Here is an 18,810-nt window from a genome sequence, read left to right on the forward strand (position 1 = left end):
GGCCATGTGCCTCGCCACGTCAGTACTGGGAACCTTTTATGGAAATTGATATTTAATGGAATTAATAACTTAAGGAGACTTGGGTCGAACGTGTTAAGTTCCGCAGGAGATCCAAGTCAAAACCTAAAAGAACAAATAGATTAAGTTTTGGATCAAACGTGTTAAGTTCCGCAGGAGATCCAAAATTTAATTTAAAAGAACACATGGTAGCTAGGAAAAGGTTCAGACCTTTGTACAAAATTTTTGTACAATGGAACCTATAGGCTTTCCGAGTAGCAACCAACAGATCCTTGATGTACTTCCTGGAGGATGTAAGCTGAGTCTTCCGAGCTTACACATTTCAGCAAAGGAGGCGAAAAAGCTTTCTTGTAAAGCTGATCTCCGATGAGTGTAAACCGACCGGCTCTTCTTCTGAGGAGCCGGGCTGCATATTCCTCAGATGGTGTGGTGCCCGAACGGAGGAATTCTATAATAGGTGTCCTCCAGTCACTTGGAAACGTGAGGCCTTGCATCCGGTCGACATGCGCTACCAGCAGTATTTTTTCAATTGGTTGCTGAAGGGCGACTGGCGTTATCGAGCTCGCGAGCTTGGCTAACTCATCGGCCGCCTGGTTCTCCGTTCGGGGAATCTTCTGAATAAGCACCTCTCGGAAAGCAGCTTTGAGTTTTTCAAAGGCCTCAGCGTAGAGTTTGAGCCGAACACAGTTGATTTCAAAGGTGCCAGAGAGCTGCTGAGCGGCCAACTGTGAATCCGAATAAAGTGTCACCCGACCGGCTCTCACATGCCGTGCTGCCTGCAGTCCGGCTATAAGGGCCTCATACTCTGCCTCATTGTTAGTAGCTTTGTAATCCAGCCGGACGGATAGGTGCATCTTTTCTTCCTGAGGTGAGAGTAGTACTATTCCGATCCCACTTCCGTGCCGAGTGGAGGATCCATCCACATATATTCTCCACATAGCTTCAGCCTCAGGCCTTTGCACTTCGGTCACAAAATCAGCCAAGGATTGGGCTTTAATCGCCGAGCGGGTCTGATATTGGATGTCAAACTCGCTTAATTCTGTCGTCCACTTGATGAGCCGTCCGGACGCTTCTGGATTCAACAGCACTCTTCCGAGCGGACTGTTCGTCCGGACAATGATGGTGTGAGCCAAGAAATACGGTCGAAGGCAACGAGCGGCTAGAACCAAAGAAAAGGCCAACTTCTCGAGCCCAGTGTAACGAGATTCAGCATCTTTTAAAATGTGGCTTAGAAAATACACCGGCTGTTCTTCGCCGTTCGCCCTCACAAGTGCTGAGCCTACATCATGCTCAGTTGACGATAGATACATATAAAGTGACTCACCCCCGCTCGGCTTGGCCAGCACAGGCAGAGAATTTAGATATGTTTTCAACTCTTCAAATGCTCGGTCACACTCTTCATCCCACTGGAACTTAGTAGCCTTGCGCAGGATCTTGAAGAATGGCAGGCTCCGGTCGGCGGTTTTGGAGATGAATCTGGACAATGCAGTTATCCGACCGGTCAACCGTTGTACCTCCCTTGTGTTTCTAGGAGGAAGCATGTTTTGCAGAGCTTTCACCTTGCTGGGGTTGGCTTCAATTCCCCGCTCGGTCACTATATATCCCAAGAAATGCCCTCCTTTTGCTCCGAACAGGCACTTCTGGGGATTCAGCTTGACTCCATATCTGCGCAGCGTTCGGAAGGTTTCTTCCATGTCCTTGCAGAGATCTACCGCTCGGACAGATTTAATAAGAATATCGTCTACATAAACTTCCAGATTCCGCCCGATCTGCTCCCGGAATACTTTGTTCATCAAGCGTTGATAGGTGGCCCCGGCATTCTTCAATCCGAACGGCATCACGTTGTAGCAATAAGTGCCGTCGGCCGTCACGAAGCTTACTTTTTCTTGATCTTCCCGGGCGAGCGGCACTTGATGATATCCTTGGTAGGCGTCAAGCATGCAGATTAATTCGCAGCCGGCCGTAGAGTCCACCAGCTGATCTATCCGGGGCAGAGGATAAAAATCCTTGGGACATGCTTTGTTCAAGTCCCGAAAGTCGATGCAAACTCTCCACTTGCCGCCCGGCTTGGAGACCAATACTACGTTGGCCAGCCAGCTCGGGAACTGCACCTCGCGTACGTGGCCGGCCTTCAGAAGTTTTTCTACTTCCGCCCGGATGATGGCATTCTGCTCGGCACTGAAATCTCTTTTTCTCTGCTTTGTCGGCCGAGCGTCCGGTCGGACATGTAACTCATGTTGCGCTATGCTTGGCGAAATTCTGGGCAATTCATGTGTCGCCCAGACGAAGACATCGTGATTTCGTTGGAGGCATTGGATCAGCTTCTCCTTCTGTTCTTCCTCCAGATCTGAGGCGATAAAAGCCGTGGCCTCCGATCGGGTTGGATGGATCTGAACTTCCTCCTTTTCATCATAAATTAAAGCAGGAGGTTTCTCGGTTATGACGTGTACCTCGATTCGGGGCGCTTTCCGAGCAGAGCAAGCTTCTGCCCGAATCATCTCTATATAGCACCGCCGAGCTGCTAGCTGATCTCCAGGCACTTCTCCTACTTGGTCCTCCACCGGGAACTTTATCTTCTGGTGGAAGGTTGAGACAACCGCTCGGAATTCGCCGAGCGCCGGTCGTCCCAAAATGACGTTGTAGGATGACGGAGAGTCGACCACCACGAAGTTTATTGTCCTGGTCCTCCTGAGCGGCTCTTCTCCCAGCGAGGTGGCTAGCCGGATCTGCCCGACCGGCTGAACTTCGTTGCCCGTAAACCCGTAGAGCGGGGTCGTCATGGGCAGCAGCTCGGCTCGATCAATTTGCAACTGATCGAACGCCTTCTTGAATATGATGTTGACCGAGCTCCCTGTGTCAACAAATATGCGGTGAATGGTGTAATTTGCTATTACCGCTTTAATGAGCAGCGCGTCGTCATGGGGCACTTCTACTCCTTCTAAATCTCCGGGCCCGAAAGTAATTTCCGGTCCACTTGCCCGCTCTTGGCTACAGCCGACCGCGTGGATCTGCAGCTGCCGAACGCCCGCCTTTCTGGCTCGGTTGGAGTCTCCTCCGGTTGGCCCTCCAGCAATAACGCTGATCTCGCCCCGGGAAGTATTGCTCCTGTTTTCCTCCTCCCGAGCGGACGGTCGGGACCGTTCTCTGGACGCCCGGCGATCCTCTAGTCTTGGGGATCGGTGCCGATCGGGCGTCTGGTGATGTCGCCTCTCGGTGCGGGTCCGGTCAGCTTCATAGGTCCTTTGTCTTCTGTCGATGGGAGGAGACCGTCGTTCGGCTCTCCTGGGAATGGGATTAGTCACGAAGGGAAGACTTCGACAATCCCTCGTGTTGTGCGTATCTGACTGGTGGAAGGAGCAGAACAGAGGGGTCCACTTCTTCTTCGGTTTGGGTCGAGCGGCAGCCACCTCTTGTACATGCGATCTGGCGCGGGGGGATCGAATTGCTTCAGCCCTCGGTCCTCTAGGTGGCTGCTGAGCGGCGTGCTGTTTTCGCTCGGCCTGAACAGGTGCACGCTCGGCTAGAGTTTCCTTTTTCCGAGCGGCTTGCGCTTCTTCCACGTTTATGTATTCGTTGGCCCGATGTAACATGTGATCATAATCTCGGGGCGGCTTTCGGATGAGCGACCGGAAGAATTCACCATCTACCAGGCCTTGTGTGAAGGCGTTCATCATCGTCTCCGATGTGGCCGTTGGGATGTCCATTGCCACTTGGTTGAATCGTTGGATGTAAGCTCGAAGCGATTCCTTTGGATCTTGCTTGATGGCGAACAGGCTGACACTTGTCTTCTGATAACGCCGACTGCTAGCAAAGTGGTGGAGGAATGCCGTTCGGAAATCCTTGAAGCTTGTGATAGATCCGTCCGGCAACCTCCGGAACCACCGTTGAGCCGATCCCGAGAGTGTGGTAAGAAAGACGCGGCATTTCACTCCATCGGTGTATTGATGGAGCGTGGCCGTGTTATCAAACTTACCCAGATGATCATCCGGGTCCGTTGTTCCGTTGTACTCGCCGATCGTCAGAGGCACGTAGTGCTTGGGCAGAGGGTCTCGTAGAATAGCCTCCGAAAATTGGCGGTTGGCCCGCTCGGGAGATGAGTCCGCCCGGGGAGCCTTACCTTTTCTGTCATCCCGCCTTGGTATTTCGTCCGAAGAAGAACCTCTATCTCTTCGAGCTGGTGCGGCTTCAGGGGTGCGAAATAAGGCCCGGTGAAATGCGACGGTAGCTGGAGGTGCTTCCGCTCGGCCACCAGACGCAGATGTCGCTTGTTGCTCCTGTCGTTCGGCCGCTGCTTTCTGTTTTTGTTCAACAAGTTTGGCGGCCCTTATCTCGACCAGAGCGTCGAGCTCTTCCCTCGAAAGCGTCACCGTGTTTTGTCGTCCAGCTTCGTCCATTGTTACCGATCGGATGCAGGAGCGTTCCCACAGACGGCGCCAATTTGATCCTGTCCGAACCGGGAATCAATGGACGCTGGGCACGTGGCGCTTCCTGCTAGATCCTCGAATGCTCCAGTGAACCTGCAACGAAACCGAGCCGGGAGGGGTGTCCCGGCGACGGCCCTCCGACGCTCAAGTCAGGCGAGGAATAACAAAAAGGTGGCTTCAAGATGAAGATTTTTCATACCTCCAGTGGAGAAATGGAAGCCTTATATAGATCTCTCAAAGAAGCCTGGGCGTGCCAATCAAAGCAACCACCTGCCTTTGACCATGCCCAGGTATGGGTCTGTCAGAAGGGCCATGTCTAAATATGGATCTGTCAGGGAGACGTCCATGAGACCATACTGTTACTGTATCAGCCTTTCCATGATGTGACGGCAAGATCGTGCGATCTTGTGTACGGCCTAATCATCAGACATGCTTCTGCTGATATCTCATATCCTGAGCCGAGCGCATAGGCCGCTCGGCCCCCTTTATACCCTCGCCCCTATTTTGGCTGAACGGACAACCCCCTCGGCCCTTGGCCCCTGCCGAGCGGACTCCCGCTCGGCCCTTCGGTCTTCCTGCCTTGGCGTCGGAAACATGAGCCCATGGATGGGTTTATCTCTAGCTCCGTTCGGATCTACCCATCCGCTCGGCTCGGCCATCCACCGCACAGCCTTTCATCGGTCCTCAGGCTGAGACCCTTCAGGAAGTGGGTCCCCCCTTCTTACTACCGGATCATACGCTAATTATGTTCATAGTTTCTTTTGTCACTATTATTTTAAGGGCTATAATTCTATCTCCTTTTCTAACTACTCCTACAACTTCATCTTTTAACAAACTATCTACAATAATACCCACTCCATTTCTTGCTTTACTCTTTCCCGTGTACTATAACTTAAAACCCGGGTTCTCTATCATCTTTGCCTTTTCACCTGTCCATTTTGTCTCTTGTACACACAAAAATACTAATTTTTCTCCTAATCATCATATCTACTACCTCCATTGATTTACCAGTGAGAGTTCCTATGTTCCATGTTCCAAATATTAGATTATTAGTTTTCCTATCATATTTGTTCTTATCTAACCTATGGTGTGAGAACTCTTGCCTATTTAACACTACACCCAAGTTCTCATGGAGATGTAGCGGTCCTTGCTGAGACGTTACAGTCGGACCCTGTAACGCGAACTCTTGCATATTTATCACTACACCTGAGTTCTGGAGATGTAGCGGTCCTTGCCGAGACGTTACAGTCGGACCCTACAACGCGTTCCTTCCGGAGAACAACCAAGCATTAGCACAATAGTTTAATGGATTCATTCATTGAATATTTGCCATAGTTTGACGTTGGCTGGCAACCTAACGCAACCCTCCTCTTTTATCCGGGCTTGGGACCGGCAACCCTCCTCCTGCACACTTAGACACAGAGATCAAAAATAAACAGGACCTAACTAACTTGATTAATCACATCAAAATAATCACGGGTCCAACAGAAACTGCTCTTTTAATTCACGTTTTAGGACCTGCCAAGTTTCAATCTTTTCACAGTTTGCACTGGCATCATTAGATAGATGCGCCTTTCACCATAACTTCACATCTTCAGTTAAATACATGCTTGTGATGGACACTTTTTCTTCAACGGGAACCTTTGCTGCTGAAAATAAGTTTCCATGTCCCAAGGGAAATTTTCCAATTCCTTGGCACTGCGTTTACCACCAAATAGCTTAGGTTCAGGAGCTTTGAACTTTGTTAAAGAAGGAACATTTCCCGTTGCCCAAGCACCCACCGCCTTCTTCAACAGATTCACCTCAAGTCTGAATCCTGTCATCTTGGATTCGAGATCTTCCCCGTCAAGACCATCTAATTTTTCACAAATGAAGATAGATCTGCCACAACACCATCATTAAATTCGGCAGAACACAACAAGCCTTGCTGATACAATGTCTCTGTTGGAAGTTCAAGGGAACATCGAAAAATCCTTCCAGCTTGTGCATTTGGATTGTATATCAACCATCAGGGTCAGCCTTAATTTTTGAGGGCCCTTGGGCGAAAATAGTAAAGTGACCTCTATAAGAAATTTTTTTATTAATGTACCGTTTGAATATAATTTAATAAAAATTTTTGAAAATCAATAAATTTCATTTAAAATATAGTAAACTCCATATAAAATTTATTTCTCAAAATTCTTTAAAAAGTACAACATCATACAAAATATGTTTACTAAGTTCTCCAAAAAAAGTGTAATACCTACAAATAAAAAAAATAAGTATGAAATAATCATTAAAAAAATCTATATCTTCTAGCATTTTGAAAAGCAAAATCATCAATAAGGTCTTCAAAATCAAGTTTTTCTAACACCTCATTTTCGATACATAAAATTGTCGAGCCATTTACATTCAAATTATCATTTTCTCTCAATTCTTCCAGCTCATTCGTTGCATGATTATAATCATCATTTTCTCTCAATTCTTCTCGTTCATTGATTGCATAATTATTTAATTATTCTTAATTACTCGATTGTTGCTCATTTGTTGCATGATCATTTAGTTCTTCTTGACTTTCTTCTTGCAATTCATTAACTAAATCTTCAATTGAAGAGCTAGCTTTAAAAAACTTACGAAGAATACCTTTGTGAGCTTTAATAATCTGTTCCACTCTTTTTCTTTTGTTTCTTTTCTAACTCTAAGATTCATATTTTTTTAGAAACATGTTTATATTACAATTTTCAAGTGTAAAAATAAAACACACAAAACCGACAACAAAACTAACAATGAAACAAACACAAGCAGTGAAAATAATAGTCAAAGAATAATAAATCCTGATTTGTGCTTGAAGTAATTGATATAATTTATTCTATGATGATTAAAATTGGGATGATTTATTTATACTCTTTCAAATCGGTAAGAAAAATCATAAAATATTGACTCTAATACAATATTAAAAATCAATATTGAATATTGACAATAAGAAAAAAATATAGATAAGTAGGTAACTTATGTTGTAAGTTTATATATTGATGAATGATGATGTTGATAAAACTAAAATTAATAAACTTTTCTAATTTAATTAGAAGAGATTCAAAGGAGAAGAAAGGAGGAAATTAGCGTTCAAGATTCATACTTTATTGTTTAGAGTCTTATGACTTATGTAAACAAATTAATAAAAAAAGAATTATACAAAAATAAAATCTAATTGGAAAGAGAAAAAAGAATATCTTTCTTTTATTTTTTATATATTTTTTCTTAAATTTTAATAGAAAATATATATATTTTTGGACCTTTATTAAAATAATCCAATTAAATATATGTTTTAGGTTTTTATTAAAACAAAATATATATATATATAATATGCTTGTCAAATTTGGGGGCCCCTAAAAATCGGGGCCCTTAGCCATCGCCCTCGGTGACATGCCTCAGGACTGGCTCTGGCAACCATCCCCAGTTATAAGGTGTTTGAGCATTTTTTTTTTTTGATAAAAAACTTAAATGGGGCGCACAAATGATTTAGAAATTTAATTTTTACCCAATTTTGATTTTTAAATTCTAGGGGTGTAAATGAACCAAGCCGCTTATGAGCTATTTGAAACTCGATTCGATAAAAATCTCGTTTAAGCTCATTTAATGAGACTCAAGCTTCACAATATTTGACTTGTTAGTTTGTGAACATGTTAGTAAACTCATGAATCAATTTTTAAATGAAAAAAATAATAATTTTGATATTGAATTTATAGATTTTATATTCTACTTATTAAAAATATAAATAAATATATCAAATTTATTTATTAAAATAGAATTATAAATTTTAAATTAGAATATTATAATTTGTTTAAATATATAATTTAATTTTTAATGATTATTTAAATTTATAATTTATATTTATTAAGCTCGTTTAGGGCTCGAGCTCGGCTCGATTATAAACAAGTCAAATTCAAATATTCAAGAGTTCAGCTCGGCTCGACTCGATTACACCCCTATTGCTACATTTGGTTAATCGAACTCGATTACACCCCTAGTGCGGCGACCGTCAGTAGAGGTCGTAGGACATTTTTGTCATTTTATAATAATACAAATTACATTCCTGATAAAAAATAATAGATACCAAACAAAAGAATGTAATCATCCTTGTAATCAAATATTACATACATTACATTTCCAAACGTAGTAATGTAATCAAGATTACATTACATTACATTACATTACAAATTTGATTACATTACAAGCTAGATTACATTACACCCAACCAAACGTAGCCGTAGTGTAATCAAATTTGTAATGTAATCTTGATTACATTACCACGTTTGCTAATGTAATGTATGTAATATTTGATTACAAGGTGATTACATTCTTTTGTTTTATATCCATTATTTTTTATAAGAAATATAATTCATATTATTATAAAATGATAAAAATATCCCTCGACCTCTACCGACAGCTGCTGCTCCTCTGTTGGAGATTGTGGTAGCCACCAGCAACCAGCGGCCGTCGCCGACAACCACCGACTGAGCTGCTGGCAACCGTTGGCCACTGCCGTTAGTAACTATCGATCGCCGGTAACCGTTGTCGATAACTGTCGACGACTGTCAGTGAGGGTGGCGGTTGTAGGCGGGGGGCGGGGGGCGATCGGCAGGCAGTGGTGGGCGGCGGCGGAGTGAACTAGGGGTATATTCGACGTTCAAATTTTAGTTAAACAGTGACCTCACAATGTAATTAGATTACATAGTATTTACTTTGTAAGTCAGATTATAAAATTTCACTACCTTTTATAATCCAAATTATATTATATTACAAATTTAAAATTAAACTAAATAAAATAATTATTCTTGTAATGTACTCCGATTATATTACAAGACAGATTACACCTACTGAAAGTAACCTTATAAATTCCATGTGAAAGGATGTGATCGAGGATTAGGGTTGTAAATAAGCTGAGCCGAGCCGAACTTTGGGGTGTTCAAGCTTATTTGATAAGGTAACCAAGCGGAGCCGAGCCGAGCTTAAAATGAACTAAGCTTTTGAAATGAGTGTTTAAGCTTGACTTGATTTATTTTTTATGAGTTTGAGTTTGTTTGAAGCTTGACTTGAGCTTGATTCATTTAGATGTTATCAATCTCTCAATTCAAGTTTGGTTTGAGCTTGGTTCATTTAGATGTTATCAAGCTCTCAATTCAAGCTTGTTTGATTGTTTAGAACTTTTAGTTATTTGATTGATTATTGAGTTTGATAATTTAAATTTATTTATTTATTTTATTATTTATTTAGTATATTGAAAAGAGTTTTATTAATGAATACGGTTCACGAACATTGTTCACGAACGTTAACGAACTTAACACATATGTGTTCAAACTTGTTTGTTTAGTTTAACGAACTATTCAAACTTATTTATTTAATTAATCTTATGTATATTGAACAAACATAAACAAACTTTTCTCAAATCGAATATTAAACTTGTTCATTAAAACTGGATTCGTTTAGACTCCTATCGAAAATAACACTTTTAAGGGAGGACTTCGACGTAAAAAAGAACAAAAATAGCAACAATTAAAAATTAAAAATTAAAAATTAAAAAGGAGCGTAATTTTTACAGTTCGCTCGGGGGAAGTAACTGCGGTGGAATTATAAACCCTCGCAACCGCAGGTGGAGGCGCTTCAGCGCCGGACCGCAGCCCCGTTAACGCCGCCCAAGCCTTCTTTTGAGGCCCTAGCTTTTATCCCACTTCTGGTCGCGGCGTGCTCTCCCTTCGCCTGCACCTCGAGGGGTTCAAACCGTGATCGCCTTCGAGCGCAGCCCAAGCCTTTTTCGTCTTTGGAAGGACCGCGCCTAGATCTTCCTCGCGTACGAAGCGCTAACACTTCGTGATCATTATATACGTCTTCCGGGAGTAGGTGATAGATAGAGTTTGGGAGATGGAGGAAATATCCAACCAGAGGAAGCGCGTTCCCCACCTGACATGGATGAGAAACCCAATGAACATCGACCAATTTGAGGATGGTCCTCTGAGTCTCGTCCCCTTTCTAGATCCAAGGTTTTTAGTATTCCATCACCTACCTACTTCTCAACAATAAACCTTGTGTTTGATTTTATAAAGAAGTTTGTAGGATAAATATGCAAAAGCTCGTTCAAAATTGTGATTCATGGAGAATTAGAGTATACAGGATGCTTGATGTTTAGACCATAATGCAAGTTAACATAGTGATTATAACAACAAATAAAAAGATTAGTCATGAGTGGTAAACTATCCATAAGAAGATTTCACGATTTGGGAGTATATTATTATGGATCATGAAATACAAGATCAATGATTATGGCTATATGATAAATAGAAATTTGAATAGGTTGGTTTGTTGGTTTTAGATAATTTGTATTGTAGTGTGACGCATAACATGCATTCTTTATAGAGAATATTGGCATTTTTAAACCAATCTTGTCATTTCATTGTTAATATGTCTTCTTATTCTAGATTGGAAGAGGTCCTGAAGAAGATGGGTATACAATCACTTTTTCCAGTTCAAGTAGCCGTGTGGAATGAGACAATTGGACCGGGTGCATTTGAACGCGATATTTGTGTAAACTCTCCAACAGGGAGTGGCAAGACACTTGCTTATGCTTTACCAATTGTTCAAACACTTGCACTGAGGAAGATAAGGTGCCTGCGTGCTTTAGTAGTTTTGCCTACACGGGACTTAGCCTTACAGGTTTGTCATGAAACTTTTGTCTAACTCTAAATTGCTGCCTGTTATAAATTTTGTTACTGTTGCTTTACCTTTAAATTGGGGCGATGAAATTATAAATGAAAGGACAAACCCTCAAGACTAGGTAAGAGCATAACCGTGGTCTTCAAGTAGTTCTGAATTAGGACATAAGCAAGACTCTATGCTTCATGTATGTACATGCTCCTCATTGAATATACGAGTTGCAACAAACAAGGTCTCTTCAAGTACTTTTGTAGTTAGGACAAAAGAAAGATAGTGTAGTTCATGTGTCAAATGCTTCCCATTGAATATACAAGTTGCAATGAACAAGGTTTATTATGCATATTTGAGTATAACATGTGCTTCTTGGTCCATTTCCATGTGGATAAAATGTTAGAAATTTGGGCATTTATTTCTCTCTGCTATTGTTGCTACAGATTTATATCTATGTGACCTTTCTGTTTGAAATTAGTGAGTTATATCTGTACAATCTTGTTTTATAATGAGGTTCTGCATAAAGACCCAGATATCAATCGTTACAATGAATATTCATTTGAACCCTAATAAAGTTTGATGCTGACCATCAGCATAGTACACTGCAGTTGAGGGTCTTTGTGTTCTAGGCAGCTAGGCAAACACCTTGTTTAGATGGCTCTTGAAACCCTATACCATCTTTCATGCACTAGAATTAACTGCATATGTGTTGCCCATGGATTTGCATAACATGTCTACTAGGTGGTTAACTACTATAACAACTTTTCATCATTAGACATTGTGTTGTCTGTGGTGGTAAAGGCATAGATTTTTCATCGTTAGAAATTGCATCTCCTATGGTGACAAAGGCAAATTTGTATAGTTGGTGTATGATCATATTAGATTGATGAATTCAGTTGTTATTTATACGCTTTAACTTTGCTAGATTTGTGAAGACACAATCCCTATACTCATTATGGAAGCCCAATATTATTGTTATCGTATTCTCATGTGAAATGATAGTTGTTTCATGTGATTATATAAGCTGTTCTAAATCCTATTTTTGATAATTAAGCAATACACAAGAAAAAAAATCAGTTTATCATTACTATGCATTTTTACTTATTTTATGGATATGATTATCTTGTGGTTCAGGTTAAAGATGTGTTTGCTGCCATAGCATCTGTAGTGGGTTTACGTGTAGGCTTAGCAATTGGCCAGTCATCAATTGAAGATGAGAGATTGGAACTTGTCAAGAGACCTAATCTTGGGTTGTATTCTCCTTTTGATCCAGAAGATGGAGAAATGGAGCTACAGACTGCAGTTGACATATTGGTTGCAACACCTGGAAGGCTAATGGATCACATTAACATGACAAAAGGTTTTAGTTTAGAACATCTTTGTTATCTGGTAATTCAATATTCTCTTATACTGGGACAGTATTTCCTGTTTCTATTTTTTTTTTATATTTACAATGCATTTCCTTCCAAATCCTTTCTCATTAAGTTATTTCTCAATTTTATTTCCTAGTAAGTTATTTCCTAAAGTTTTCAATGATATTTTTGGTATGTCTATTTAAGTTTAAAAAATGCAGCTTATTTTTTCCTTTTGCAAACTAGCTAGCCTATCATAACCCAGTAGAACGTGATTGAATTCCTGATCAACTCTTTTTTGGTGAGATTGAGTTCAGGTCCTGTGTTCCTGAATGTCATGATACATGAGTAGCAACCAATGCACAGTGACAGTCCCAGCTTCTTAAACTCAACATACCTCTCCCTGTTCTTATGGTTTTTTATTTTTCAAGAAGGGTCTGACTTTTTTTGTTATTAGATATTTCAGTGATTTGCAATATAAGGATACAAAGAGTTTATTAACGTGTATCAAATGCTTTGTTTGGCTTTTGTTTTCATAAGTAGCATTCTATTTGATCATTTGACGCATCCCTTCATTAATGCAGTTCCAGTGCAGTGTAAGTGGTTCCAATGTGGTTCTTCACCGGAAGCCTATGCAGCTGCTTTATAAAACATTATTCCAACTGAAGAAAACTAGCTCCCTTTATTTTTTCCCCCTATCCTCTCACTTCATAAATTACTTTCCCTCGTCCTATCCTTAAAATAAATAGTGTTAGTCCTATTTGACAGGGGAAGGGGGAGTCTTGTGTTCGTATAAAACTTGAAGATATCCCTATTTTCCAACACCTGATACCAAAAGAGTCAATGCCTTAGTGGACCATGAATTTGAACGTAGGTTAGCGTGTAAAAGTTGTCTCATTTGATGACCTCATTTGTAGAATGACACAAGTGTTCTTCCAACTAGGAACCTGATGAGGGCCATTTGAGGAGGTAAAACTTATGAGAATATCATTCCCAATAATATCTTTGTTGATCAGCAATTCTCCTTTAATGTGTCATTATTCTAATGAGTCCTGACGAGAACTTAAGGGTTCGATTACTTGGATGGAAGATATGAGGAAGAGTAAAAAAAAGTACATAACTGATGGAACTCCATTTGTATTTTTGTGAACTTTTCCCTCCTCTCTCTCATAACTTCTATTCAAATAATGGGACTCTAAAAGTGCTACATTGTCTGAGGATGGATAGCCTCATAACTTAAGGCTTTGGTTACTAAACTATTTGATATATCTTTCAAGAAATGGAAAATTTTCTGGGTTTCATTGCCATAGTGAATAATACCTTGGCTGATCTATAGGTGTAGACCAATGTGAAAACAAATGTAACTCCTCATGGAGTAACTTGAGTCTGTACCATCAATTTTAGTTATTAATTTCAGCTTGTTTAATGCTACATAATTACCTAATTATCCATTGAGTTAAGCTTCAAGCTTCAAAATAATTTTCTTAAAGATCAAATCTCATTTGTAAGTGTAAACTTAGCATTTATATTCATATCTTCAGGTAATTGATGAAACAGATAAGTTATTACGAGATGCATATCAATCCTGGTTGCCAACTGTGCTTCAGCTCACCAAATCAGATTATCAAGCTGGTCGTTCAAGCAACATTTGTGCTTTACATGGTTCATTAACTACCCTTAGAAGATGGTAATTTCATCACTTTCTGCATTGCTCTTAACAAGGTTTAAGTACCTGTCCAATGTTACTTTTGACATTCAGCAAGAATGGGAAAAAGGTATTCTAAAAACTGTTGGAATCTTTTGGTCCCTACCAGAAACTAAACTCTTGATTCCTAATATTGAATGTAAAAGAGCCCTGAATCAACAACTAACTCCACTGAAATTTTTGTTGACAGTTTCTTTCTGATATCTTTTATTTTTCTTCTGTAGTGGTGCTGAAAGAGGGTTTAAAGGTAAAGTTTATCCAAGGCTTGTGAAGTTTATTCTATCTGCTACACTGACCCAAGATCCTAGCAAGATTTCTCAGCTTTATCTACATCATCCTTTATTGTTGACTAGCGGTGATAAGCGTTACAAACTACCTAAAAGTCTCGAGTCATTCAAGCTGGTATATTGCATTCGAAGTTTTATAATTTGAACTTTCAAATAATTGATTTGTTTGCAATAAAATATCTTTGACGTTCAAACTGCTTGGGAGTCTTGATATAAACATTTTTCTACTGCTGAATGGATGTCTCTAAGGTTTGAATAAAATTATTTTATTTATTGCTTTGCTTACAGTCATTAGGTATATAACAAAAAACAGTTTCAATTGTAGAAATACATACCATATTAGACTAGTATTTGTAAGACCAGTTCTTTTGTTTGATTTAAGGGTGTATGATGAAGTTGACTTGTACAAATAGTTGATATTAATTTACTTGATTACTTGAGAATACCATTTAAATATGAACGTGTGGGTGTGAAATAGAATAGAAACTGTAAAGTAAGTGCACTGCTAGTATGGATGGAAGGAGAGGAGTTATCTAAGGGAGCCTGTGACAATTCTGTTCTCAGGAAACCAATAGGTGTATTGTTAGATATATTAATATGATTATTACTTCTTTAAAGAGTCAGAGGAGAGTTAAGAACACACATCATTGAGAAGTTGTAACAATGGGGTGCATGCCATAGTTATCAAATGATTCACAATTTGTATCATATAATACAGTACAATTCACATATAAAACGATACAATTCTTACATATATATCATAAGCGAAAAAAGAACCGTGGTGATCCTATTCAATATAATTCAATACGAATCTTCTTTTATGATTCTAAAAATAATGATGAAACCTTAAATCTACCCAACTAAAAGTAAATCTAACCATTAAGAAATTTAATTAAATCCAATATACTTGAAATTAAACTGAATTTATTTTAAAAGAAGAAAAAATGCTTATGTATATTATATAATAGAAGTATGATGGTCAGATAAAGTGAAATTTCAAAGTTCACAATGATATAGAAGAGAAAAATCTTGTTTGGTGGGAATACAATGTGAACTTAACACGAATAGATCTTGTCATGTTATATATGGAATGATAATAAGGGTGAAACAGATATGAGCTTAGAAGCATGCCATGAATACATTCTTCCATTTCATGACAATGATTTTTCATTTAAAGCATTTGTTATGGAAGTTTGCTATTGCTCATATAATTTCAATTCTTAATGAAAAGAAATGGAGAATTTTTTTTTATTGTCAACAATGGAGGATATGAACTTATATATTTTTATTATGAATCAACGTCAACTTACTCTACTTATTCTATTATGTTATTAAATTAAATATTATATTATTTTACATACTTTTAGATACCAACGTATTCTAAATAAAGTAGAATTATTTTAAAAATATTTTATTATTTTATTTGAACCTTTTAATTTGTGGTTTGATACAATTCATGATTTGTTAATGCATCAGCCTCAATTTGTCAAGTGCATGTAGTTTGTTTAACTAACATCTAGTGACATAAACCTCAATTGTAGCAAAGACCCTGTGACCAGCCCAAATAATTGGTATTCACCACTTTTTGTTGTTCAAATCATGTATCAATCTGTTTAACTTATGCCAGGTAATTAGTAATTGTGGATAGATGGATAAATATAGTTGTCTTACTCTTTCTCTTCTGTCTGGATTGTGAATATTTGCAGGTCTGCAGGTCTAAATTGAAGCCACTCTATTTGGTTGCTCTATTGCTAAATTTGGTAGGAGAGAAGTCCATAGTTTTTACATCATCTGTGGAGACAACTCACAGGCTAAGCAATTTATTGAATTTCTTTGGTGAATTGCCATTTAAAATTAGTGAATATTCACGTAATCAGCATCAGGCCATGCGAAGGTAAATTATGAATATTAATTTCTATAATAAGCTTTCTTATACATAAACTTAAATAGTAATGTATCCTGTCATTGTACTGATAATATTTTATTGATTCAAGGTGATTAAGCATGTAATGATCTCACTCTCTAAATGAACCATAGGGAGCCTAGCCCAGTTTGTCTTGGACATCTTGGTTTACTGGAGAGTACCTGTATCTGCATTGAAAATGATTGAATGCATATTTATAAGGGAATACTTATGTCTTCTATCAAAAATCATTGTTTGCTAATCTATGCAACATTTATGAGCCTGAGTTGTATAGTAGTGTTTACTATCTAGTGTCAGATTATGTTTGGATGTTTTCTTTTAATCTTATCCCTACCTGCGCTAATTATTAGTTATTTTCATATCAATTTGTCGGATCACATGTGCACATCATATTTCTTTTCTTAGTTGTTTTTAGCATAAGAATTTGAATAAATGATTTGTTATTTTTGGTAACTTCATTTAAATTGGTATTTGAAGTCATGTTCTATTTCTCAGTGACAGTATATCTATCTTGCAGCAAGAAACTGAAGTCCTTCAAGGAAGGAAAAACACACGTGCTAATTGCAACCGATGCAATGACGCGTGGAATGGATGTTGAAGGAATTAGAAATGTTATAAATTATGATATCCCTGCTTATATTAAGACATTTATCCATCGAGCAGGTCGAACTGCAAGAGCAGGTCAATCAGGGCGTTGCTTTACATTCCTGAGACAAAATGAGGTAATGAGATCAAACTTTGTATAGCTGATGTTAGGAATTAATTGTTGTGTGAGTATTTTTTTTTAAGCATACTTGTTTATTTGGAACTTGGAAGAAAAAATTGGATGTTTACATGTTTGTCTTCTGGTGAGCATACAAATTCAATTCTGCAATACCTGAAGTTTAATTTACTGTACTTGCCTGAAGCACACTGCAAGGAATATCATTTAGTTTACTGATTTTGTAAACAATTTTCTTTTTTGAATTGTCTCATCCCTGTTTTTCATTATAATTTTTTTTAAATTTGATTTTACAACAAGTCTTACCATGGATTGTTGTTAGGTCAAGACATTTTTACAGACTATGACGTGCTATTGATCTTAGAATGTTAGTAACAAATCACATGAGTATCATGATGAGTGATTGCTTTTATTCACGGGTGATTGTACTTTGTATAAGGTTGGATGAGAATTTTTAAAAAATCATTGAGCTGCAGAAATGTAATTACTACACTGGTTTCAGTTTCATAGGCGACTGCGCTTTAGTATTCAACATATAATTGTAATGTTTGCTAAAATTGGAGGGACTGGGAAAAAATGGTGTGCAGAAGTATGGGCTTGGTGGGTATGTAGTGTAGAGTAGTCAAAGTGGTCAAATATGACTACAGTTTCCTTCATGGATTGTTTACATGTAAATATGCATGGGTCAGGATCTCTGTAGAATGAAAATACGTAAGAGCTACCATTTCCTGTTTGAGTGAGATTGTATGGAATGTGAGAGGGATTTGCAACAGGTTGTGGTGGATTATATGGGGTGAGAAACCTTGATTCTTTCCAGGTTTGGTTCTCTTACCAATCCATTAAAGTATCAGGTTAGGTACACGAAAAAAAAATATCATCATCCTGAACTTGTTACAAGACGACAATACTTTTTTGAGAAAAGTTTCCCTTGTTGTCAAGCTTCTTCTAGCTTCAATTTTCCTAATGTTCTTCACATGCTATGTATTGTTTAATTTCATTTGAGTTGCTTACTCTGTGACTGCTCAATAACAAGCATGCTTCCCTCTTCATGATTAACACCTGATGTTTCAGATCAAGCGATTTGAAAAGATGCTTGAGAAGGCTGATGCCAATTCTTGTCCATCTTACTCTTTACCTGAAGATTCTGTGGAAAACTTCCATCCACTGTACTTATCTGGTAATCGTTTTAGCTCCTATTGTTCATACCTTGGTCTCTCATGAGGTTTAAAACTCATTTTGTTTAGTTCTGAAATCTTAGCCCTGGAGAAGCTGAAGGAGCATGAGGAAACAAGAAAAGGAAAGAGAACCAGTAGCAGTTTTGGATCAGCTCAAGCAAGTAAGAGACAGAAGTCAAGAACAGAAGAACTGAAGGAATAGTGTGTTTTAGCATGGTGCGACAATCACAACACACGACATGACTGTCTAGCATTAACACCTGTTTTTTTCACTCCTGATTACTTTCACTTATTGCAATTTTGTTGGGGTTACTAATTATCATAGATGAAGTAAAGGCGAACTTGTCGTAACAATGTGCCTACTGTAACCTTTTTTTTTTTTTTTTTTTTTTTGTAATGTTACTTAAAGGGCTAAGTCGCCATCTAGCTGGGTTTTCATGTATCCTTCTACTAACATTAGTTGTTTTTCCATTAATATGTAGGCTCCGTTAGTTTGTCGGAGGTCTATTTTCTTTTATAGAAAAAC

The 18,810-nt window shown here is 38.8% G+C and overlaps 1 protein-coding gene across 1 annotated transcript; it reads left to right on the forward strand.

Annotated features, from left to right (window-relative positions):
• The first annotated feature begins 10,008 nt into the window (after positions 1-10,008).
• Positions 10,009-18,638, forward strand: LOC121976970 (DEAD-box ATP-dependent RNA helicase 1-like). The gene is made up of 9 exons (XM_042529423.1): positions 10,009-10,459; positions 10,895-11,129; positions 12,255-12,509; positions 14,014-14,159; positions 14,402-14,579; positions 16,171-16,358; positions 16,906-17,110; positions 18,181-18,286; positions 18,368-18,638. The coding sequence occupies exons 1-9, from the start codon at positions 10,341-10,343 to the stop codon at positions 18,484-18,486; spliced, it is 1,551 nt and encodes a 516-aa protein (XP_042385357.1). The 5' UTR covers positions 10,009-10,340; the 3' UTR covers positions 18,487-18,638.
• Positions 18,639-18,810: the final 172 nt, after the last annotated feature.

Source organism: Zingiber officinale, chromosome 1B, assembly GCF_018446385.1.
Source record: "Zingiber officinale cultivar Zhangliang chromosome 1B, Zo_v1.1, whole genome shotgun sequence".
NCBI lineage: Eukaryota > Viridiplantae > Streptophyta > Magnoliopsida > Zingiberales > Zingiberaceae > Zingiber > Zingiber officinale.

Excerpts from the sequence above, each read along its gene's own strand:
- LOC121976970 (XM_042529423.1), top strand. The coding sequence starts at position 10,341 with ATGGAGGAAATATCCAACCAGAGGAAGCGCGTTCCCCACCTGACATGG. Across the intron at positions 17,111-18,180 it reads CATTCCTGAGACAAAATGAG|ATCAAGCGATTTGAAAAGAT; the intron begins GTAATGAGATCA and ends CTGATGTTTCAG. Across the intron at positions 18,287-18,367 it reads CCATCCACTGTACTTATCTG|CCCTGGAGAAGCTGAAGGAG; the intron begins GTAATCGTTTTA and ends CTGAAATCTTAG.